Source organism: Juglans regia, chromosome 13 (genome assembly GCF_001411555.2).
Source record: "Juglans regia cultivar Chandler chromosome 13, Walnut 2.0, whole genome shotgun sequence".
Lineage (NCBI taxonomy): Eukaryota > Viridiplantae > Streptophyta > Magnoliopsida > Fagales > Juglandaceae > Juglans > Juglans regia.
In genome coordinates, this window is record NC_049913.1 from 20,153,009 (window position 1) to 20,177,485 (window position 24,477).

General features: G+C 39.4%; 1 protein-coding gene across 6 annotated transcripts in view; it reads right to left on the minus strand.

Annotated features, from left to right (window-relative positions):
- The window catches only part of LOC109006397 (ADP-ribosylation factor GTPase-activating protein AGD4-like), a 55,402-nt gene that overhangs the window by 18,192 nt on the left and 12,733 nt on the right, over positions 1-24,477 (minus strand). For 4 of the 6 annotated variants that reach the window (XM_018985665.2, XM_035684222.1, XM_018985672.2 and 1 more), the window contains 7 exons: positions 23,292-23,336; positions 22,806-22,871; positions 21,810-21,857; positions 21,617-21,712; positions 21,483-21,524; positions 12,968-13,180; positions 12,691-12,822 (listed from right to left, as the gene is read on the minus strand). In XM_018985665.2, coding sequence (XP_018841210.1) covers positions 12,691-12,822; positions 12,968-13,180; positions 21,483-21,524; positions 21,617-21,712; positions 21,810-21,857; positions 22,806-22,871; positions 23,292-23,336 — 642 coding nt within the window. The remainder of the gene's footprint in view (positions 1-12,690; positions 12,823-12,967; positions 13,181-21,482; positions 21,525-21,616; positions 21,713-21,809; positions 21,858-22,805; positions 22,872-23,291; positions 23,337-24,477) is intronic. The other 2 variants (XM_018985680.2, XM_035684221.1) reach the window with 1 other exon arrangement.

Below are 24,477 nucleotides of genomic sequence, written 5' to 3' on the forward strand. Positions count from 1 at the left end.
TTGGTCACATTTCTTCCAATTGTCCTAGTCGAACCCTAGTCATTGAGGAACATGAGGGTATAGTTGATGAAATGTTAGAAGATCAAGTCTATGAACCTAATCTTGAGGAGTTTGGTGATTTAGGTGATGATGAGGATACCTTCTTAGGTTGTATCCGAACCTTTCCTGTGGATTTAAGTTCTGTACCTCATGCTCCCGACACACCCAGATTAAGTGTTGTACGTTGCACCCTTACCCAACCAAAAGGTGCTGATGATTGGCGCCGTCATGCCATCTTTCATACTTATATCAAAATCAATGATAAGGGTTGTAAAATCATTGTGGATAGTGGGAGTTGCATTAATGTGGTTTCTGTGGCTACTGTGTCCCGTCTTGGATTACAACCAGTGCCTCACCCTCAGCCGTATAGTATTTCTTGGGTTGATACCTCTTCCATAGCTGTGAAAGAGCGTTGTCTAGTTCCTATCCAGTTCTTAGAATATAAGGATCGTATATGGTGTGACGTCATTCCTATGGATGTCGGTCATGTCATTCTTGGCAGGCCTTGGTTATTCGACTTAGATGTGACTATCCATGGTCGATCCAATTCATGTTCCTTTGTGTTTAATGGAAAGAAGATTCATCTTAACCCTTTACCTCCAAAACCTGTTGGTTCACAACAAACAAAGAAAATTGTGGAACGAAAATGGTTAAATATCATTAACTCTATGGAGTTTGAGCTTGCACTCGTGAGTGCTCCTGTTGTGTTTGTTGTAGTTGTTATGGAGGTTCCTTTGGCATCTCCAGTAGTGGTCCCTGATGAGGCCCAATCATTTTTTCAGGAGTTACGGGATGTCTTCCCTGAAGACCTCCCTGACCACTTACCTCCTCTAAGAGATATTCAACATGCCATAGATCTCGTCCCAGGAGCGTCCCTTCCCAAAGTGCCTCATTATAGGATGAATCCCACTGAGCATGCTGAGCTCCAAAGACAAGTGGGTGAACTTCTTCACAAAGGCTTTATCCGTAAGAGTTTAAGTCCTTGTGCAGTTCCTGCCCTTTTGACTCCTAAGAAAGATAGTTCTTGGAGGATGTGCATTGATAGTCGTGCCATTAATAGGATCACAGTGAAATATCGATTTCCCATCCCTAGGCTTGATGATATGTTGGATATGATGGTTGGTGCCACAATATTTTCGAAAATTGATTTAAAGAGTGGGTATCACCAAATTAGGATTCGCCAGGGTGATGAGTGGAAGACTGCCTTCAAGACGAAGGATGGCCTTTATGAGTGGTTAGTCATGCCTTTTGGACTAACCAATGCCCCAAGTACTTTTATGAGAGTGATGACACAAGCTCTTCGGCCTTTCATGGGTAAGTTCCTCGTCGTCTACTTTGATGACATTCTCATTTACAGTAGGACTAAGAAACAACATCTAGATCATCTCACACAGGTTTGTTCCACTCTTCGTGAGACAAATCTGTATGCTAACGTGAAGAAATGTTCTTTCTTCACCGATCGGGTTGTCTTCCTAGGATTCATTGTGTCTTCTACTGGAGTATCTGCTGACCCCACAAAGATTCAGGCCATTGTTGGTTGGCCTGAGCCCAAGACTATACATGATGTCAGGAGTTTTCATGGTCTAGCTACATTTTATCGTCGTTTTATTAAGGGGTTTAGCACAATCATGGCTCCTATCACGGAGTGCATGAAGAGGGGAGAATTTCAGTGGACATCGGAAGCGGCTAAGGCTTTTAAGTTAGTCAAGAAGCGAATGACGGAAGCTCCTATCATGCGACTTCCTGATTTCTCCAAAGTTTTTGAGGTTGAGTGTGATGCTTCAGGGGTAGGAATAGGTGGAGTTCTTAGCCAGGAACGCCACCCTGTTGCTTATTTCAGTGAGAAGTTAAATGATGCCAAACAACGGTACTCTACCTATGATAAGGAACTGTACGCGGTTGTGCAAGCTTTGCGCTATTGGCGCCATTATTTGCTACCTCAGGAGTTTGTTCTTTATTCAGATCATGAGGCCCTCCGCTACCTCAATTCCCAGAAAAAATTGAATTTTAGGCATGGCCTTTGGGTTGAGTATTTGCAAGCTTATTCTTTTGCTTTAAAGCATAGGAAGGGCGTTGAGAACCAAGCAGCTGATGCCTTGAGCCGCAGTATCTCCCTTTTGTCTATCATGAATGTCAAGGTCATAGGTTTTGAAAGACTTAAGGAAGAGTATGAGTCTTGTCTTGATTTTAGGGATACTTTTTTCGCTTTGCAAAGCGGGCAGTCGGATACCACTGATGGTTTCCGTTTGGAGGATGGTTATCTTTTTAAAACCAATAAGTTGTGTATCCCTCGGACTTCAGTTAGAGACTTTATAGTTTGGGAAGTTCATGCCGGAGGCTTAGCTGGACATTTTGGACGTGATAAGACCATAGAAGAGATTGAACGTCAATTCTATTAGCCTAGCTTGAAGAGAGATGTGGCTAAGATAGTTAGCACCTGTAATACTTGTCAATTAGCCAAACAAAAGCGACAAAATACTGGTCTCTACACACCCCTTCCTGTCCCTAGTTGTCCTTGGCAAGACGTTAGTATGGATTTTGTGTTGGGACTTCCACGCACTCTGAAGAAGTATGATTCTATTTTTGTTGTAGTGAACCGTTTCTCGAAAATGGCTCACTTTATCCCTTGTAGCAAAACTTCAGATGCGTCTAAGGTCGCTAGGTTGTACTTTAACGAGATTGTCAAGTTGTATGGTCTTCCTAAAACCATTGTTTCAGATAGGGATGTTCGTTTCACAAGTCATTTTTGGAGAACCCTATGGCATATGGTTGGCACTAAATTGAAATTCTCCACTGCTTACCACCCCCAGACAGATGGTCAAACTGAAGTTGTTAACCGCAGTCTTGGCAACTTATTAAGATGTCTGGTTCAGGAGAATCTTAGGAATTGGGATTTGATCCTCCCTACAGCTCAGATTGCATATAACAGTTCGGTGAATCGGTCTATAGGTATGAGTCCCTTTGAAGTTGTTCATGGCTACAAACCTAGGAAGCCTTTAGACCTTATTCCCATGTCTCCTCATGCTCATGTATCTGTGTCAGCTGAGGCTTTTGTTCAATATCTTCATGACTTGCATATTGAGATCAATAAACAACTTGAGGCCAGTAATGCATCATATAAACTGCAAGCTGATTTGCATAAACGACATGTTGAATTTAAAGTTGGGGATTATGTTATGATTCGAATTAGACCGGAACAGCGTCCACCTGGATCCACTTCCAAATTGCAAACACGTAGTGCTGGTCCTTTTAAAATTTTAAAGCGTGTTGGTCCAAATGCATATATTATTGATCTTCCATCACATTTTGGTTACCACCCTACTTTCAATGTTGAGGACTTAGTTGCTTATAAAGGCCATTTCAATCCCTCCAGTGATCATTTTCTGCCTCCATCTGTGAACCTTGATCCTGAACCTTTTGTAACTCCTAATCCACTACCATCCATCACATCACACAAAGATAAAATTGATACTATTCTAGATGAACAGATTGTGTTGACCAATGATGGAGAGGTTCAGCGTTTCCTTATTCGTTGGGTCGATCGACCAGATTCTGATTGTACATGGATTCCCAGAGAGACACTACAGCAGCTTGATCCAGATTTATTGGAGCTTTATCGGAGCCAGCAGGATCTTCCTTTGCCTGGGTCACCAGCCACCTGTTCTAGAGAAGTGGGTAAGGACACCAGATTCAGACCTCCACTCACACGTGTTTATGGTCGTCGGAAGAAGCATGCTCAACCACTTAGCTTATGGTTGGGTGATTGATTGCAGCCTTAGTGTGACTCATCAACTCGACAGAGTCAAGGTTTTTCCACCCCGGGAGAGTTGATGAGGACATCTCCTATTAATGTTTTAGTTATTTTATTAATGTTTTGTCTATTTTATTTAGGGTTTGTATTGCCCTACTATTTACAGACATTTTCTATTTTTGTTATTTTATTTATGTGTTAGTTATTTCATTTAGGGTTTGTATTGCCCTACTACTTAAAGACATTTTAAGGAATTTTGGAGTTAGTTGATTTTGAATACAAAGCTGATGCGCTAGCCGCCCCTTCCAGTCCCGCTTGCTTTCTTCTTCTCCCTCCCTCCTCTCTCGTTCATTTCTCTTCTCTATTTCTTAATATTCTGTTCTACCTCTTGTCTCACTTCTATCCTACATCAAAACCAATATATGCTTTATATAGTCCTCTACCTACCGAACTTTTTTATTAATCTTTGAAAACAATAATACATGCCTAAGATAAGCCTCTATTTACCCTCTTCTGTAAACTTTAATGGGTAGCTGATATAGCCTCACACATGATCAAGCAAACTAACCAACTGCTGTCAACAATAGGAAAAGGCCAGAATATTTCAAAGATGAAAACCTGAGAGCCATCACTCACTTCTTCAAGCATCCTCCCATTGTCAATCAAGCTAAATAATTATGTTTGGTTTTGAAGCAACCTTCCCACTTCATGCAGTGTTTTACCAACCTCAATGCCGTATTATTTGCAACATCTCCCCATGCCTGGAGGAAACTAGTTCCTTGAGTTTAAGGGACAGAAGTCCTATATATGTAAACAGATTGTGCGTGTGGTTGGTGACCTTAATTTATCCTAGGCTGGGAAATTAGTAATTTACACCTTAATTTATGCTTTCCATGTTTGTTTCAATTCGCCCTTAATTGTATGATATTATCATTAGCTCTAGATTCTCCTACTGTCTAAATAATAGATCATATCAATGAAAATTTCAAGCTTCGGGGTTTAATTTCCCCTAGCAAATTCTATTGTTATTTTCCTCTCTTAATTTCATCATGGTATGAAGGCCAGCTGACCACACACTGTTATTAAAAATTCTCAACAAAGGAAGGTTATGGCTCTTATTGGACAGCATAGTGCCTACTAGAACCGATGATGTCGAGGAATCCCTGGCACATGAATTTGAAATAAAAAACTTCAACAATTTGAACTACTTTCTAGAGATGAAGTGGCAAGATCTGGATATAAATATTTCTTCCTCAACAAAATAATATAATTGACCTTCTCGGAAATAGGAATATCGGGATGTAAAGCTATTGATAACCTAGGACAGCATGGTAAGAGTCCTTTGGTGGAGAAAAGAGACATCAGCAATTAGTTGGCATATTTATCTTTTAACCACACACTCGACCAAAGGTGTTCCATTTAATCTACATGATTCCTTGAAGACAAAAGCTTATACTGATGCTGAATGGGGAATTTCGGTGTAATACCTGAGCCCTAAAATCACCATAGAGAAAAATTCCACTGCATAGGAGACTGCCACAGTCATCAATGTTGGATTAAAACCCTAAAAGAGAAGTATTTCTTGGTTTCTTGGTATACCAAGAAATACTAGTGAAACTAGTGAATCCTAACCTTGCTAGGAAACCTAGCCACACTAGGAAACTAATCCCTCCCCACCCCATTGCCGACACCTTCGGTCCATTTAGAAATGCTTCTAGCCCTCTAAGAACATGAAAATATTGGGTTCAGCTCCAAGGAAAGGGTTCTGAGCAAAGTTTTGAATTTCGTACCATACCGGCCGGTACGGCCAAAATATACCGTTTCTGTGGCATAGCCAGTATAGAGAAGGGTATAGTTTCATACCGGTCAGAATTTTAGCCGTTTCGGCCCGTATAGGCCTATATTTTGGCTCGTACCGGCAAATATTTCAGCCTTTACTTTTTTCTTCTTCTTTTTTTCATTTCTTCAAACTGCAAGCTCAATTTTTTTACCCCCTAATTCAGACCAGACTATTTATAATTTATATATATATATTTATATATAAATTATTCATATATGTCAAATTGGTTTGAATATCCTTTACCGAGAGTTTGCTTTCATTATATAGAAGAGAATATACAAGACTGTTGCCAGATTCTATGCGTCTAATATGCTATACAAGGTAAGTATTTACATCAATATCTAATCTAGCTAGAAAGGAAATTATCACCAAAAATACAATAAATCATATCCCAAATCATATCTCCGTAACATCCTCCCTCAACTTGATGCTAGTAGATCAAGAAGCATCAATTTGTCAACTAAGAACTGATGCCGGTGCCGAGAAAGAGCTTTAGTGAATATGTCGGCAGTTTGATGTTCGGTGGAAATGTGAGGAAGAGTAATCACATGTTTGTCAAAGGATTCTCGTATGGAATGACAATCGACTTCAATATGTTTCGTACGCTCATGGAATATAGGATTAGCGGCGATTTAAATAGAACTAGTATTATCAGCATGAAGAGGAGTGGACTGAAGTTGAGGAAAACCAAGTTCACCCAATAACCCACAAAGCCATGTGATCTTAGAGCATGCGGAAGACATAGCACGATACTCAGACTCAATGGAGGATTTGGAAACTCTGTCTTGCTTCTTACTCTTCCAAGAAATGAGTGCATTGCCTAAAAACATGCACCAGCCAGTAACAGAGCAACGAGTATCCGCACATCCGGGCCAATCAGCATCACTATACCCCACCAACTGTAAGGAAGATTCCTTAGAAAAGAATAACCCTCGTGTAGAGGTGCCCTTCAGATATCAGATAATGCGGCAGACAGCGGCTAAGTGAAGATGTCGGGAGGCCTGCATAAATTGACTGATATGCTGCACAGCAAAAGAAATGTTAGGACGAGTAATCTTCAAGTAGTTCAAACTCCCAACGAGATGTCGATACAAGGATGGATCTGAGAGAAGTTCGTCTTCCTCCTGACGAAGCTTAAGATTTATCTCCAAGGGAGTAAGAACAGAGTTACCCGATTGGAGACTAGCCAATGAAATCAGTTCTTGTGTGTATTTATGTTGGTGTAACAATGTACCAGTCGGAGTAATTTGCACCTCAAGGCCAAGAAAGTACTGCAAGGGACCAAGATCTTTCATGTGAAAAGAGGCCTTGAGATGCTGTTGTAATTGCTTAATTAACTCAGTATCAGAGCCAGTAATCACAATGTCATCAACATATACCAGAAGCAGTACAATTCCTGCAGAAGTCTTGCGAAGAAACAACGAGGAATCAAACTGACTCTGAGTAAAGTGAAAAGCAAGTAAAGTAGAGCAAAATTTATCAAACCATGCATGAGGAGCCTGTTTCAGTCCATACAAAGATCGGCGTAGCCGACAAACCTCTGAGGAAAGTGTAGTAAACATGCCGGGAGGTGGAGACATATAGATTTCTTCCTTCAACTCCCCATGTAGAAACGCATTATTCACATCCATCTGCCGGAGAGACCATCCCTGCGACACAACAAGTGCCAAGATAGTCTATACAGTAGTCATTTTGGCAACAGGTGCAAATGTCTCTTCATAATCAATACCATACTCCCGCCAGTTCCAAAGGGCTATGAGACGAGCCTTAATCTTTGACATGGTACCAGAGCCCCTACTCTGATTATCGTTTCTCTGTGGTTTTAATCTTTGAGAGTGTTCTGAGTTGCGACGATAGGATTTTTTTTTCCTTCTCCGTTCTCGATGTTGGTGAGTTTCTGAGTTTGTGGTGTTCCCCGAGTGTTTTCTCGCACGTTTGTGTGGTTTCGACTTGTGGGCTTGGCATCTTGGTGGCTGTCGACAGTTGTGAGGGCTGTTTCTGTGCCAGTCGGCACTTTCTGTGGTGGTTGACGGCATCTGTGAGTGGCTTTGAGGTTGTCGGCCGGTTCTGTGTGAAGCTGAGTAGTGGTCAACCACTTCTGGCGTGGCTGACGACGGTGCTGGTCGTCATTTTCGTCTCTACGTGCTATCGGGTTTGCTGATTCCGTTGGTTTGCCGTGTGTCTATTCTAGGCAGGTATCACTTTGGGCCATCTCTCTCCGTTATTTTGGGCTTCTTCTCATTCGGCTTGTTATTTCAGTTGTTCTTTACCTTGGCCCATCTGTTTGTCCTACCGTGAGTGTCTGCGTTTCTTTCGTTGGGTCTATTGAGAACATTTACCTTGTCCGTCTATTCTTAAGTCACTTTCATCATGTCTATTGAGAATACTATTGTTCGTTTCACTGGCAAGAATTTTCCTACGTGGGAATTTCAATTTAAAATGTTTTTGAAAGGGAAAGAATTGTCAAACCATATTGATAGTTCTGCTCGAGTTCCCACTGATGAATAGGAATTTGCCCAATGGGAGGTCAAGGATGCTAAGGTAATGTCTTGGCTTTTGGGGACGATAGAGTCTCATCTTGTGACAAATCTTCGATGTTTTACTACGGCTCAGGCTATGTGGGTCTATCTCCATTGTATTTATCACCAAGATCACAGCGCTCGGAAATTCCAATTGGAATTGGAAATTAGCAACTACACTCAAGGTAATTTGACCATTAAGCAATTTTATTCTGCTTTTATTAATATTTGGAGCCAGTATTCTGCTATATTGTTCATGCTAAAGTTCCCACTGCGGCCCTCGCGGCTCTTCAAGCGATTCATGTTGAGAGTCAACGCGATCAATTTTTAATGAAACTTCGACTTGAATTTGAGTCTGTTCGAGCCGGTTTATTGAACCGTAATCCAGTTCCTTCCTTGGATATTTGCTTGGGAGAATTATTGCGTGAGGAACAACGATTATCCACTCAAATGGGTATGACTTCTGAGAAGGTCTTTTCTAAGGCTGTGAATCTCACCTATGCAGCACAAGGGAGAGGGAGGAACAAGTTGCAATGTTTCAGTTGCAAGGAGTTCGGTCACATTGCTCGCAACTATTCGAAGAAAGTTTGTAACTACTGCAAGAAAGAGGGACATCTCGTCAAAGACTGTCGTGTGCGGCCTCAGAATCGCCAATCCCAAGCCTTTCAAGCTGATGTTCAGTCTTCGCCTTCTTCTGCGCCCCCCACTATAAGCTCTGATTCATCTGTTCTCACACCTGCCATGGTTCAACAGATGATTGTGTCTGCTTTTACGGCTTTGGGCCTACAAGGTACAGATCCTACCTCTACTTCTTCTTGGATTGTTGATTCGGGTGTCTCTAATCATATGACTGGTAGTACGACGGGTCTCCATGGTGTTCGTAAGTATGGAGACACGCAAACTATTCAGATTGCTAATGGCAATACACTTCCCATTGCTGCTATTGGTATTTTGGGTTCTTCATTTCGAAATGTTTTTCTCTCCTGGCTTATCTACCAATTTGATTTTTGTTGGACAATTTGTGGATAATAACTGTGATGTTCATTTCTCTCGTGGTGGTTGCCTTGTGCAGGATCAGGTGTCAGGGACGGTGATCGCGAAGGGGCCTAAAGTGGAACGTCTATTTCCTTTACAGTTTTCTATTCCTAATGTTGTTTCTTTTGTTTGTACGGCTACTGCAATAATAATGAAGTCTAGCATAATAAATTGGGTCGTCTTAATTCTGTTGTCTTGACTCATCTTTTGAAACATGTTTTTTTGGGCAATAAAGATTCTTATTCTTCGTCTCCTGTATCTTTTGATTGTGCTACTTGTAGTCTTGGTAAAAGTAAAACATTACCTTTTTCCTACGCATGGTAGTCGTGCTTCTACTTGCTTTGAGATTGTGCATACTGATGTTTGGGGTGTCAGTCCTATTATTTCTCATAGTCAGTATCGTTATTTTGTGACGTTTATCGATGATTATAGTCGAATTACTTGGATCTATTTTCTCCATTCTAAAGCTGATGTGTTCTCTGTTTTTCAAAAATTTGTTGCACTTGTCAAGGCACAGTTCAGTACTTGTATCAAAATCTTACGCTCCGACTCAGGGGGGGAATACATGTCTCATTCCTTTCAGGCTTATCTTCAGCAAAAATGGATCATTTCTCAGCGTTCTTGTCCTTATACCCCTCAACAAAATGGAGTCGCTGAGCGTAAGAATCGTCATCTCTTAGATGTTGTCCGTACTTTGCTGATTGATTCATCTGTTCCTTCTAAGTTCTGGGTAGAAGCTTTATCTACTGCTGTTTATTTGATCAATTGTTTGCCTACTACCACCCTAAATTATGATTCTCCCTATTTTCGATTATTTGGCATATCTCCTGAGTATCAATCATTTCATACTTTTGAGTGTGTTTGTTTTGTTCATCTGCCACTTGTTGATCGCCACAAGCTTGCTGCCCAATCTGCCACGTGTGCTTTTATGGGATATAACCCTACTCAGAAAGGATTTGTTTATTATGATGCTCATGCGAACAAATTCCGGATCTCCCGAAATGTGATTTTCTTTGAAAATCAAAACTTCTTTCAATCTCAGGTTATTTTTTATCCTTCTATTACTCTTCTACCCGCTTTTGATGATGTGTCTTCTTCTTCTATTGAGCGATTTAAACCAGGTGTAGTGTATCATAGACGTCCTCCTTCAACGCCTCTTCAAAACACTGATCTGTCATCTGATTCTACGCTTCCTATACCTCGCTTACTGCCACTCTCGACACTATTTCTGTTCCTCGCTCTTGTGACTTGTCCCTCTGGTGTCAAACCTATTGGTTGTAAATGGGTGTACTCAGTCAAGTTTCGATCTGATGGCTCTGATACCATGTCAAATTGGTTTGAATACCCTTTACCGAGGGTTTGCTTTCATTATATAGAAGAGAATATACAAGATTGTTGCCAGATTCTATGCGTCTAATATGCTATACAAGGCAAGTATTTACATCAATATCTAATCTAGCTAGAAAGGAAATTATCACCAAAAATACAATAAATCATATCCCAAATCATATCTCCGTAACAATATAAACTATTCCGAAACGGTATCCGAAACAGTACCGGCACCGAAATATCTCATTTCAATGCCTCGACCAAAACGGTCACCAGTACGGTATTCAAAACATTGGTTCTAAGCCCAGTAGAAGCATAACTACCACTTGCAAAATTTTGCATTCATCTCTCGGCATGTACCCATTGGGAGATGCCATAACCTTAATGTCAGCTTCAACACCATTCCAGCACCACCTTTTTACTAGTCCTAACAATTTACAAGCTGCTCACATAATGTGTTGATAATTCGATGGCGACTACCAATTGGAAAATTTTTCATTCCAGCTCCACCTTTTTGTTAGACCCACCAAATTCATCCCAGCAAACCATTATGGTCTCTTATCCTGCATATAACGGCAATCATCAATAACTGCAAGATCAAGTCTGCCATCAAAGCTTAGGACTTCAATCTTTACCTTTTGGCAATATTATCCATCATTTTTTGTGGCTCATCGTATATCTCAAACAACATCCAAGACAAGGCCACAAGAGGATGCTGGGGGAACTTGTGGAGGCCTATCAGCCCTTGCTTCACATGTAGAAGTTAAGTTTTCTGGTTCAAACTACTGTTCATCTTGTTCAGCAGCTCTCAGTCAATTACTGCAGCTCCATAAGACCTCCCAACTTCATGGTGATAGGATGTATGTGGAGAGTTTGACATAATGACTTCCACCCGAGTTGTCAATGGCACAGATGAACTCTTAAGTCAACAAATTGACCAAAAAACATAAGCAGCAAGTCATCCTGATAATTATTGGCCAATCTACCCCCGTAGGTTCTCCCAGTTTGTGCAAGCAAGGTGTTTCCTACTATGATACCAAATTTCATGCAGCACCAAGTAACATCTAAGGATGTTGAGACTAGCTGAGGTGAAATTAACAGGTACATAGTTTTGTAGATATTAGGTTCATAAGCCTTGTTTGGGGCTCAAATAATAAAGATCTTTTTATCAGTAAATAAGACTTTTATTGAAAATAGGCGAAGCCAAGTACACGGGACATATACAAGAGCCACACCTAGGCATGACTATCTAAGATACAAGAAAATCATGTACGTTCATGCCAATAAAGTCTATTACAATCGACCAATGGAATAAAGTGTAAAGAAAAATAGTTCTAAGCTTGTACATTGTCTGTTCACGATCCTCAAAACTCTGACCATTCCTCTCCATCCATATGCACCATCACAGGCAAGTCGGTATCATCTTCCACATAGCTACAATTTGAGAGTTACTCTGGATGCCTTGCCAGCTGGCCAAAAAGTCAACAACCCTTCTTGGCATTACCCAAAAGAGTCCCACTCTCGCAAAGATACCGTTCCATAAGCTCATGGCTACATCACAATGCAATAATAGGTGATCCAAACTCACCATTTTTCTTACACATGTAACACCAATCCAATACAATGAGCCGGCATTTCCCCAACTACAAAACGTGTTGATTGATGGAGATTGGTCCAGCCTCTTCTTATGTGTTTCCAAAGCCCCACCCCATGTGGTCCACTCACCTCATTCGAGCACCATCATCCCCACAATTCACCATATTTTAAATCTATGATCACCCTTCATACAGCTCCCCTCTCAAATGAATAAACTATTTAGGGAATGAATAAACTGAGGGTAGGGATTGGAACATAATAAAAGACAAATAAATAGAAAAGAAAATGGAGAGAGAGAGAGAGAGAGAGAGAGAGAGAAAGATCAATCTAGAATCATGTTCGCATTCTGAGCATCAAACCTAAGAGAAAGATGCATCCCAAAAAATAAAGCTGTGTTTCATCTTTATTGCTTTCTGAAAGTGGCAAAATATAAACTATAAAGGCCTCTATCTACACAAGCTTCCAATGACTTTTGAAAACGCTTTTGAGTACTTCAAGACAAGAATTGCAAGTAACAAATTTTCAGTTGGGCCAAACCATATAAGTCAGTAAGAATCATGACAATTATAACAGTATCATACCACAGGTTTGGTACTCTTGATTCTGTAATAACAAAAAGTCCCTTGACTGTCAAGTACAAAGAACCTCCTCTTCCAATCACCTCTTAAACTTGAAGATCGCTTCAATAGATATCCTTGTTTGACAGCCTGGACCTAAAAATTAAAAACATACAAATACGATAATAGTACCTGTTGATGACTACATACAAGATCAAAACATTAAAACGACATTAATGGAAACCTAGGGCAAATTCATGGCCTGGAAGTTAAAAGAAAACTACAGAAACTAGTTAATCACCTCCCCACTTGTGGACTGCACGATTCCTTCAACATTTCCGTACGAGCTCTTACCAGCAACATGAATGTTATTAATACCTGAGGAATGCTCTAGATTACTTGAAGCTCGCATATTGTCCAGCTCAGCTTGCATTCTGTAGTCCTGAATCCTTTTTGCAAGTTTATCTTGTTCAACATTGGCCCTTTCTTTAGATTGCTGTGCATATGTTAATACCTAATTTCAGACACAGCAAGCAACGACAAGTTAATTATGAAACCAAGAAATCATCAAAGCTAGTAGGCAATGAAAGACTCCACCTATGCATACTCATTTGACAGTGATAATGACATTGTTAGATGAGATGAATGTTAAGTATCTCTACCCAAAAAGGAAGTGTAAACTTCTCCTTTATTGAATGCTCAAAAATTAGATCAAAACTGATTTTGCTCTATTTCATTGCACAGCGTGAACTTCTGTTTTCCACACCATTACAGCTACGAAAGTTAAAATGTAATTGTCAACACTTGTATGGTCTTAAGATCATTGACAAAGATGAAAAAGTAAAACAACAAAAACAATAATGGCGGGCAAACTAGGTATAAGAGTTTTAATCATAACATAATTAAACAGTGAGTAGTTGACATTCACCAAATGCTATGGGGAGAAACCCAGCAATAGTCCCATATAAAAGCTTAGCTCTTCCCGGCTACTGAAAATGAAATAAACCCCCATTGCTTTTTTGCCACTTTCATGATATCCATCAAAATAAAAAAGTATCAAAATATAAATTTAAAAGAAAAATTCAATCATACAATGTATCAAGTCAAATAAACAACCGATTACCATTTAATTTTGTTCAGGAAAGAATATTGGTGTTTATGGGAAAATTTAGAGTAAAAATTCTCAGTTGACTGTATTAATTATTCCCATACTATAAAAAAAAAATTCTTTTTAAAACTCAAAAATAATCCTATTCTATAATATAACTGTTAGATGGTATAATACCCAATGAGGGTATAAAAGTAAAATGCAAGTTATGGTATATATATAATGCAATAGTGAGAGGTAGGACACTGCCCATCATATTCTCTCAAAACCCTAATCTTGACATGGTATCAGAGCAGGTTTGACTTTCAAGAATCTGTTGGACTTCTGTTTTCACGTTTCAGTTCGTTTAAACAGAAAAAAAGGGGGCCGTGTGGCTGTCAGAATCAGGTTAGTGTGCCGATGGTGTTGCTGCTGCTGCCACTCAATGTAAAAATAAAGCTCCAAAAAAGTATCTTCTTCCTTGTACGTTGATGAGTGCTCTTGGAGCAATTGGTCTGGCTCAGGTACACACTCTACGGCCTCGTTTGTTTTCACAACTACTTTCAACTCATCTCATCTTATATAAGTGTTACAAATTTTTCAAATTCCCACACAAAATAAAATAAACAATTCAACTTTTTCAAATTCCAAAGGAAAAATAATATTAAAAAAATATATTCTAACAATATTTTATTCAACTTTTAACTTTAATCTCGACTCATCTCATCTCATCTACGAAAACAAACGAGGCCTAAGACTCGCTGATTGTTGGCTGTCCAGGAATTGAAGTTTCTTCATCCAAATCTTTAAAGGAAAAGCTATAAAATTTATCAAAGTCCTGCTGCACAACCAGGAAAGACAAAACTCAGAAAAAATCATGTCTTCAATAGGATGGGAATTGCATGGGTGATGCCTAGGAGGGTGGTGGATCTTCTTGCCCGATGGAGAGAGCTTCAGGTAACACCCAAATTGCAACTATGTGGAAAATGATTCCTTTGTCTTATGTGGTACATTTGTCTTGAAAAGAACTGCCGGACTTTTTAAAACCAGGAACACTCTTTGGAAGAACTTGGATATTTCTATTGTTTCATACTTTATTTCTACTGGCTTCAGCTATTTTTTTCAACGGCACTAGTTGTCATGACTTTCTTGTATCCAATTCTAGCTCTTAACTTGTAACTAGGTGTTCTCATTCTTCATGTGTACTTGGGCTACGCTTATTTACTTGCTTCAATAAGACTTTATTTTACGTATCAAGAAAATTGTGTATTGGGTATACGCTAAACCCTCACAACAGGCTGGCTGTCAAGGTGTTGAGAAACCAGCTGAAATCTTCCTCAAATTGCCCTTGTCATGGCAACACTGTGTAAGTATCCACTTATCAAAAAAAGCTATGTGAGAATCTCATCAATCCATGCACCTCCTATAAAGTAAAAGTTAAATGGCTGCCACCTCTAATACATGATGCTGTCCATGTCTTCACAGCATCAAGAAAATCAAAAATTGAGGGGTATTGCTTGCTGCCTAGGGCAGATGAGAATTGTGGGTAAGGTTCTCCTCAAGAGACATTGAGATTCAGGTCACAAAGTCCGCATGAAGCCTCCCTCGTTGTCAATTGCTATGTTTTTATTAAAATAGTCAGAAAAGGGTTGCTGCCAGCCCTAGAAATTGATTATCTCCACTATTTAGACATAACAAAGACTAGAAAGCATGAACGCCTGGAGTACTAGCATAATACAGAACTTAGCATGCATATTTAGGAGAGTTCATAAAATCTTGGTAAACTTTACATGTGACACAGTTGCTGTCATAAATTTGACAGCACCTCACTCACTTGAGAGATGATAACAGGACCCTGAACTGGATATAACACTACACAAACAAAGTGCAAAGGATCAAGCATCATTGATGACATTGAATTAAAGGGGCTTTCAAGGAAAAGAACCCTACCATACCTTGCTGGAAAGTCCAGCCAACAGTCACCACAACACACAACTTCAGGAGCTTTAAAACTCCTCTTTATGGCAGCCATCAGGGCTGCCAGCCCTCACACCAGCCTAAGGGCCAAGGTAAGGGCTGTTTTGAGCAGCCTCAGACTTGGACTCTAGAATGACCTTAAATTTGCAAGACATAGGGATAAACTTACACCATTAAAGGACTGTTTAAGAACTCTTACTAAAGAAAAACTGAACTGCACTGCTATTAAAAGTGCCCTACGAATAGGAGAAACCAAACTTTACCACTTAGTTTAGATAATGTAGTTTGAATAGGAACTAACATGGTAACATGTAAATGATCGACCAATCATAACCTTGACAAGTCATTAAGGAAACAGTTCCCAATCAAAACACATAGGAGCTTGAAAGGGGGTTATTGTGTTAATGATGAATAAAAAATATGAAGTAAAGGAAAAGACAAGATAGGAAAGTGAATGTATGATTGCATGTGATGTATGATGGCTGATAACAGATAATTGGTGAGCGATGATGAGGTGGATGGAAACGCCAAGACTGGATCACTTGATATGCCCCTAGTGATGTCCATCTCCTTTTTGACTGGATTCCACCTATGGCCACAAATCGGAATCATTATCTTTAAGATCGCCAACCCTAGCACACAGGGCATACTCGGGTGCAATGAGGATTGCATGAATGATATGTATGGATAATGTTAAGGTCATGCATGTTATAAGAGTGCAAAAACTTCTATAATTTAAAGTAATGTTTATTGAGTATTCAACTCACTATTTAATTTGATGAGACTGAGACCAAGACTAGATTTAGTTTTATTCTTTATGAAATAGTTTCTCAAAGATGTCTTTTCTATTAACATTAAGGGTTTTTATTGAAGTTATGACTATATAGTCTTGGAACAAATTCCACCATTGACTATATAGGCCAAGTCACATGGCCTATACTCCAAAAGGACTAGTCAACGATACAATTGGAGCCCATTGGATCATTATAAAAATAAGAACTTCTCCTTCCCAAGCAATGTGGGATCTCATACACCACCAACCCTTATCTTTATCATATGGGGTAGCACATAAGGCCATGCTTTCTCAAATTATCCGCCATCAGAATTCTCCCATAAGCAGCCAGCCAACCAAAAAAAGCGACCTTGAGAAGTACCTTACACCTCCAAAGGCACTTCCAACTGAAAGAATTAAGAGGTTGGCAAGACATGACCTTATACTTTGAGTTCTTTATTCATAAAGTTTCAAGGCGTTTTGTGGTTAATGGAATCTTCTTATAACTGGCCCACAAAATTGTTTATGATTGTGGCATCCCTAACCCTAGAGGAAGGGGGTGTTACAAATAATTTCATCTAGTTCCAATGACTTTAATATGAATCAGTTGACAACAGCCTACCATATGACTTGTCTCATTTTATTTATAGCTGACAAGGGGAAAAACTAAATGCAAACAAAAACTAAACAAAAATCCATTACATTTCTATTAATGGAGTGGATTCAACCCCCCCATTAAAAAATCAATACACAGAACTAGCCTATTAACACATGTACACATGTCATTTCTTACCAGATATTAGCATACAAACATGAAACTTATTGCCAGCAGGAGTGCAGGCTAGCCCTTAAAATTCTCACATGTGTGATGCACACAATGATTCAAACGTGTTTCACTATAGAACTCAACCTTCTTTGTTTTTTGATAAGTAAGAAGTAATTTTATTAGAAACGAATGTATAGGCAAAGCCCATGTACATAGAAAGTATACAAAAGAAAACACCAAAATACATTCTAGGAAACAGAATGCGACGCTAGAAAATCATGAACAGACGCATCATTAATCACAAAAGCAGAAAACCAAAACAACGAAGAGTGCACAAAGAAATTCCAGAGTTGCTCCAAAGTACACTCCTTGTCATTAAAACACTGCTCATTCCTTTCCATCCAAATGCACCGCATAAGACACAAAGGAACCATCTTCCAGGCCACATCCACTTGAGAACAACCATGAAGCCCGTTCCAACATGCAAGAAGATCAACCACTCTCAAAGACATCACCCAAGCCAAGCCGATTCTACAAAAAATGTCACCCCACAAAGCCCTTGCCACCTCACAATGCAAGAGGAGATTATCAACGGTTTCCCCATTCTTTTTACACATGAAACACCAATCCATAACTTTAATACCCTGCTTCCTTAAATTATCCAACATCAAAGTTTTCCCAAGAGAGGCTGTCCAAATGAAAAAAGCAACTTTAGAAGGCACGTGAGACCGCCAAATACACTTCCAAGGAAAAGGAGGACTATTCAGAATAGTCAACAGCTTATAGTACAAACGAACAGTGAACTTTTACACCCCCTTGGACTTCCACAACATCCTATCCTCATCATTACCATCACGCCTCAAAGAGTATAAAAAGCTGAAGAAAGCTGAAACTTCGTCAATCTCCCAATCTTAAACAGCTCTAGTTAAGCAAATATCCCACTGAATCGAGCCATTAGAACGACAAAGCAAATCAGATACTGCAGCAAACCAATCTGAAGCCAATTGAAAGATAACCAGAAACACACTATTGAGGGCTCAATCACCACATCAAATGTCAAACCAGAAACGGATCATAAATCCCTCTCCAAGAGCATAACTAACATGACTAACAAAACTCTCTCAACCCTTTCTAATGAGCTTCCAAAGACCCACACCATAACCCCCCCCCCCCCTTCCCCCCAGGGAACTTCATTAGGACACCAACCTCCCCAAGCATTTTCATACTTCCGATCAATGACCTCCCTCCAAAGCAACTATCCTTCTGACTCCAACCGAAATAGGAGAACAAACTTTATACCAACGAACAAGATGGAATTTAGTTTCCTCTCCCATACCACCCCATAAAAAAGCACAAAACAACTTCTCAATCCGGTTGGCCACCCCTGCAGACAATGGAGCCAACAATAAAAAGTAAGTGTGGAGATTGGAAAGGGTACTCTTGACAAGAGTAAGTCTGCCCCCTTTAGATAAATATATCACTTCCAACCAGCCAACATTTTCTCAACAACCCCATCTCAAATAGCACTAGACTTAAAAGGTACCCATAACGGAAGGCCCAAATATTTGAGAGGTAAAGAAGCAATTTTACAGCCCAAAAAACTTGCCAAGGTTCACCTTGAGGCCGAATACAGCTTCAAAACATAATAACACAGCCCTGAACGCTTGAATCTGACAACAATCCCCACATCACAAAAAATGAGGATGTCATCCACAGAAAGAAGATGTCAAAATGTAACAGACCCATTAATAGCATTACCAACCGAGAAAACTGAAATAAAACACTCCCCAAAAAAAAAAAAGCGGCCTCCACCATCCGACCCAATGCCTCCATAATAATGACAAAAAAAAAGGGGGCAAAGGGTCCCCCTGTCTCAAACCACGTGACCTGTGGAAAAAACCAACAAGTTACGAATAACCAACACCAAGAATCAAGCAGTAGAACACAAGGCCTAATCCACGAACACAACCTTTCCCCAAAACGGCATCTCCCAAGCATGTAGAAAAAGAAGTCCCAATTACATGATCAAATGCATTTTCCATATTAAGCTTACAAAGAACACCAGGAACACCATCCCTCATGCAACTGTCTAGACATTCATTAGAAATAAGCACCAAATCAAGAATCTGTCTCCCCCGAACAAAGGCATTTTGGGGCTTAGAGATAATTTGCTCCATCACCTTGCTCATACGATTGGCAAGAACCTTCGATATTATCTTTTTTTTTTATAAGTAGAACCTTCAATATTATCTTGTAAACCCCACTGCCCCAGGTTTCTAGGGAATGAGAGCAATTAAAGTAGCATTGAGTATTTTTCAAAAATTTTAAAGGAAAAAAACTCCTAAAAAACCCGCATCACATCTTCTTTCAAAATCTCCCAACAAACTTGAAAAAAGACCATTGAAAATCCATCCGGACCAGGAGCTTTATCTTTGACCATCCCACTAACCACCTAAAAAACCTCATTCTCATCAAACAGTCTCTCCAACCAACTCACACTAAGAGGATCAAGAAAATCAACCCATCAATTTTAGGCCTCCTAGAAGCTGATTCGGTGAGAAGACCTTCAGAATAATGCACTATAAGATCTTGAATCTCAAGTGGAGATGAAATCACACAACCATCAAAGTGAAGCATCTCAATAGCATTGTTCCTCTAGTGTGAGTTGGTTGTTCCATGAAAAAATTTAGTACATTTATTCTCCTCTTTCAACCAAAGAGCTCTTGATTTTTGCCGCCAAGAGATTTCCTCCATCAACAACACCCTCTCAAGTTCAGCCACCACTGATTTTTTTTTCTCAAAATGACCTCCTCAAAAGGAACCCCAAACTCCTCCCCATACTCCAAATCCTGTAACTCCTCCACAAGTGGGTTTTGCATTCCACTTGTTTAAGTTGAATTTCAATGCTCTGAGCTTACCAACAAAAATGAAACTAAGAGTACCCATGAACTGAAAAGAAGACTATCGGCTCCTAACCTTATCAACAAAACCATCAACTCCTAACCACATGTTTTCAAACTTAAAATACCTCAGACCCCCATGAATACCACTATTGTCCAACAAAATAGGGAAATGGTTCGAACACACACGAAGCAATCTCTTTTGACACAGCTCTAGATAATGTACTTCCCAAGAAGGAGAACAAGAAATCGATCAAATCTCGACCAACCTCGACTGCTGGACCAAGTGGATACACCCCCCACAAGCGGAAGATCCAAGAGATCCAAATCAAAGATAAACTCATAAAATTCCTCCATTGTCGAAGAAAAACTAGATTCACCTTAACGTTCACTCAGGAACTGAAGGAACTGAGTAATGTAAGTCCCAGCTCATACACCACGGTACATCCCAAAGAGAATACAAACCCACCGATTCTTCCCACAAAAAACTCATTTCCCAATCTGAATTTGGACCATAAACACCCATGAAGGCCCACTCCCACCCATCCTCCACATTTTTAAAAGAACAAGCTACAGAAAAATTCCCTATACATTCCTCCATCAACTCCAATCTTTTCTAATGCATCAACCCAAATAATCATGTCAAAATAGGTCAAAGTTCTGTATGAATGGCCGAATGTCTTGTACAAGAGTTCTATACATGGAAAGAAATAAGTATATGCTAATTCTATTCCTATATAATCTGTCAAATATTATTCTAATTGTACAGAAGAGTAAATCAAGGAAATAAATAAGGAAACAAATATGGACAGCAAAGCTGTCCATTGACAGCGACTTCTCTCCGTAATCCGCCACCACTGCTCATTCTCACGTTGAGACTCAAAAATCTTAGAATCAATGAGAAGCTTCCACCTCAAACCCATCACAAAACAGAAAACTAATAATAGAATGCCCAACTAACAAGAAAACATGAAAAGAAAATGGAAAACGAGAAGGAAAAAAAGAAAAGGGTTAAGAAAATTTCCGGCAAGAAGCGATCCATTCACATATTTTGCAAATTCCAACATGCTGCAATCCCTTTGTTTTTAGTTTAACAAGATACTTGTAATTTTTTGAAATGACTTAACATGAAGAAGTACATTTTTTTTATAAGTATCATGACGAAATACATCAACTCAACCTTTTTTGTTTAACTCCATGCATGCTTAGTTGAGCCATCTAGCATAATATGTGTGCGGAAAATGCCAGAGAATTCCATTCGACAACGTCAAAAGGATTAATATATGTCAAATGAGAAGTAAATGACGATCATACCTGGTGAATAAATGGTTCCATTGGGCTCAACAACTCATAACCCTGAAGCGCATAGCAAATCCAATCTTCAGTCTACAAAATGGCAAACACATTGACATCTACGAAATTTAGATTTAAGAGTTGAACAAGCAAACCAGCTTAAAGTATCTCAGGTGAGCATCCATCATTGCACTTATAGTTTCCAAGAACTCATATTTCTTCTTTGATTCAATATTCATCAGGGCATTTACCTACGCTTGAACCAGAAAGAACAGCACATTACAAGCAGATTGACAAAAGCGACTTTGTCCAAGAGCGTACAGATATTCAGTTAAGATGAAGGCATACTAGATTGAAACGGCTACTCTCAAAAGCTGACTTTGAGTTCTGTAGATCCTGTCAAAATTAAGGGACATTGTGGACTGTAAGATGCTAAACTTTTGGAAAGAAAATGTTCCTTCCTTTACCAAAACAAAACAAATGCTGAATATTTTACCACGATGCAACTATATTAACCAAACCAAAAGGGATGCTGAATACTTCGCCAAATTATACAAATATATTAACCATGCTTAAAAATAATACCACTATTTTTATGGTATAGAGCTAAGGATCTGGAGTTTTCACTGACCAGCGATCAGAAAGCAGTCAAAGTCAGGTCAGACCAAGCTGATTGAGCAGCAGGAGGAGAATCAGTCTAATCGATTCATACAATTTTCATACGTCTTTTTCCCACATTAATAAGTGCCCCTATTTCCTCTAACACGCTAGTGCCCGAATCTCGTTCTCATCTACAATTTTATTTCATTATGCATATCTACCACAACTCAAATCTGTCAACCCCGTAGGTGAACCAGATTCCATGTGCTTAAGATTACATACCCGTATTATAAAACAACAAAATAAAAGCAATATTCAAGAAAAAAAATCCATGTTCTTCAAAACTGTGGAGATGATTCCGTACTACAAGTCGAGTCCAACACATATTATGTCACTCTCCATCAACCAGACACTAATCACGCTACAAAACAGTCAGTTATGAACATGGCATAGTTAAGAGATTGAGCTTTCGAAGAAGAGTGGTAATGTTTGGCCAGTCACACCAATATCTATAATATACACAGTGATATGCAAGCCAGCACATTGAATAACAATCATAGCACCATGTGCTGAGATTAAGATAAACCACTATGCTAGGAACGATTATCTTGAGAATTTCAGTTAAACGCAAAACAGGTCAAGAAAAAGATCAGCAAGTAGAGTCATAACAAGATGTAAACATTTGTTCAGGAAAGGGTTCGATAGGTTAGTCATTACATAATAAAAACGAAAACGAAGCATTACCTCTTCCAAAGCTGCAACAACGTCTCCTCTTGTATTTTTCTTCAAAGACACAAACTTTTCCCGTGCCTGGCAATGTAAAAACACATACATACAAACATACATGACTATAGTCAAGGATATAACTTCATTGACATGACACTATAAAAAGGATGTACAAGAGAGACTAATTGATGGAAATTTCACAGCGCAACAAATCAACAAAATCCAGATTGGAAAGATGATGAGGTAAGAGTTTTTAGAAGTGCGTTTTAAGGTCTAAGAATTTCCATTCATTTAAAGGTCAATTACTAGTATACCACTCAAGCATCAGGACAGGAATAATGGAGAAACTTCATGCCTCAAAATGCATCTAATAAATGTCATCGGTTATACCTACTAATACTCCATTATCAGTAGGAACATTTACTTATTGTTCCTACCTCAAATGGAGAAACTTCATTCCATTATCAATAAATGCATCAAAATGCATCTAATAAATGTTCATACCTGATCGTAGGCATGAATAGATTTGTCAAAGCGTCTACTCGATTCCTGCAAATGAAGGGTAAGCGCGTAAAAAAAAAAACAAAAAGCAAAAAAAGAAAAGAAAAGAACTTCATCCCAATACCCACCAGTAGATTCTGAGATAAATCAAAATTCAGGATTCATAACTAGAATTTGCAGGACATTAGTTAGTTAGAATCCATGAAAAAAGAAAATTACTTTCAATGGAAATTCATGCATTAACATGATATTCAGTTTGGGAGGTTGGATAATGCCCACTGATATCCAGATTCCTAACTATTGAGAATGTAATTGATGTGGACTACAAGCTTTCTCAGTTCTGGTTAAGGGATCTCCGGTGGGTTTTTTCAACAGTTCTTGGGGGCTAAGACAAGGACCCTCTCTCTCCTTTTCTATTTGTAATTGTCAGCTATGCTCTCAGTCGTATGCTGGATGCTGCTGTAGGAGGAAGAATTCTTTCAGGTTTCTCAGTGAGTGGTGTTAATATCTCTCATCTCCTCTTCGCAGATGATACTTTGCTCTTTTGTGAGCTGGGTCGTGGTTATATTCAATATTTGAGGGCATTATTGCTTTGTTTTGAAGCTATCTTGGGATTGAAGGTGAACCTCTTGAAGTCTGAAATGATACCCGTGGATTCTGTGAGTAATATTTGAAGTTTGGCTAGCATTCTGGGTTGTAAAGTTACTTCGTTACCAATTAATTATCTTGGTCTTCCTTTGGCGGTTGCTTTTCAGGCGAAGATTATTTGGGATGGTGCATTAGAAAAGACTGGAAGAAGGCTAGCAGGATGGAAAAGAATTTACTTGTCTAAAGGATGCAGAATCACCCTTATCAAAAGCACTCCTCCCAATCTCCCAACATATTTTCTCTCTTTTTCCTTTACCTGCAGTTTGGCATCTCGCATTGAGAAAGTCTTTCATGCTTTTCTTTCGGGTGGAATTGGGGAGGAACCTAAGTTCTGACTTGTTAGATGGGACAAAGTTTGTTCCCCGGTTGTTTGTGGTGGTTTGGGGGTGCGTAACTTAGGACTTTTAATAAGGAACTCCTTGGGAAGTGGTTGTGGAGGTATCATTGGGAGCAGGAGGATTTGTTGGGGGTTGTCGTTGAATTTAAGTCTGGGAGTGATAAGGGGGGATGGTGTTCTATTGAAGTTAGGGGGGCATATGGA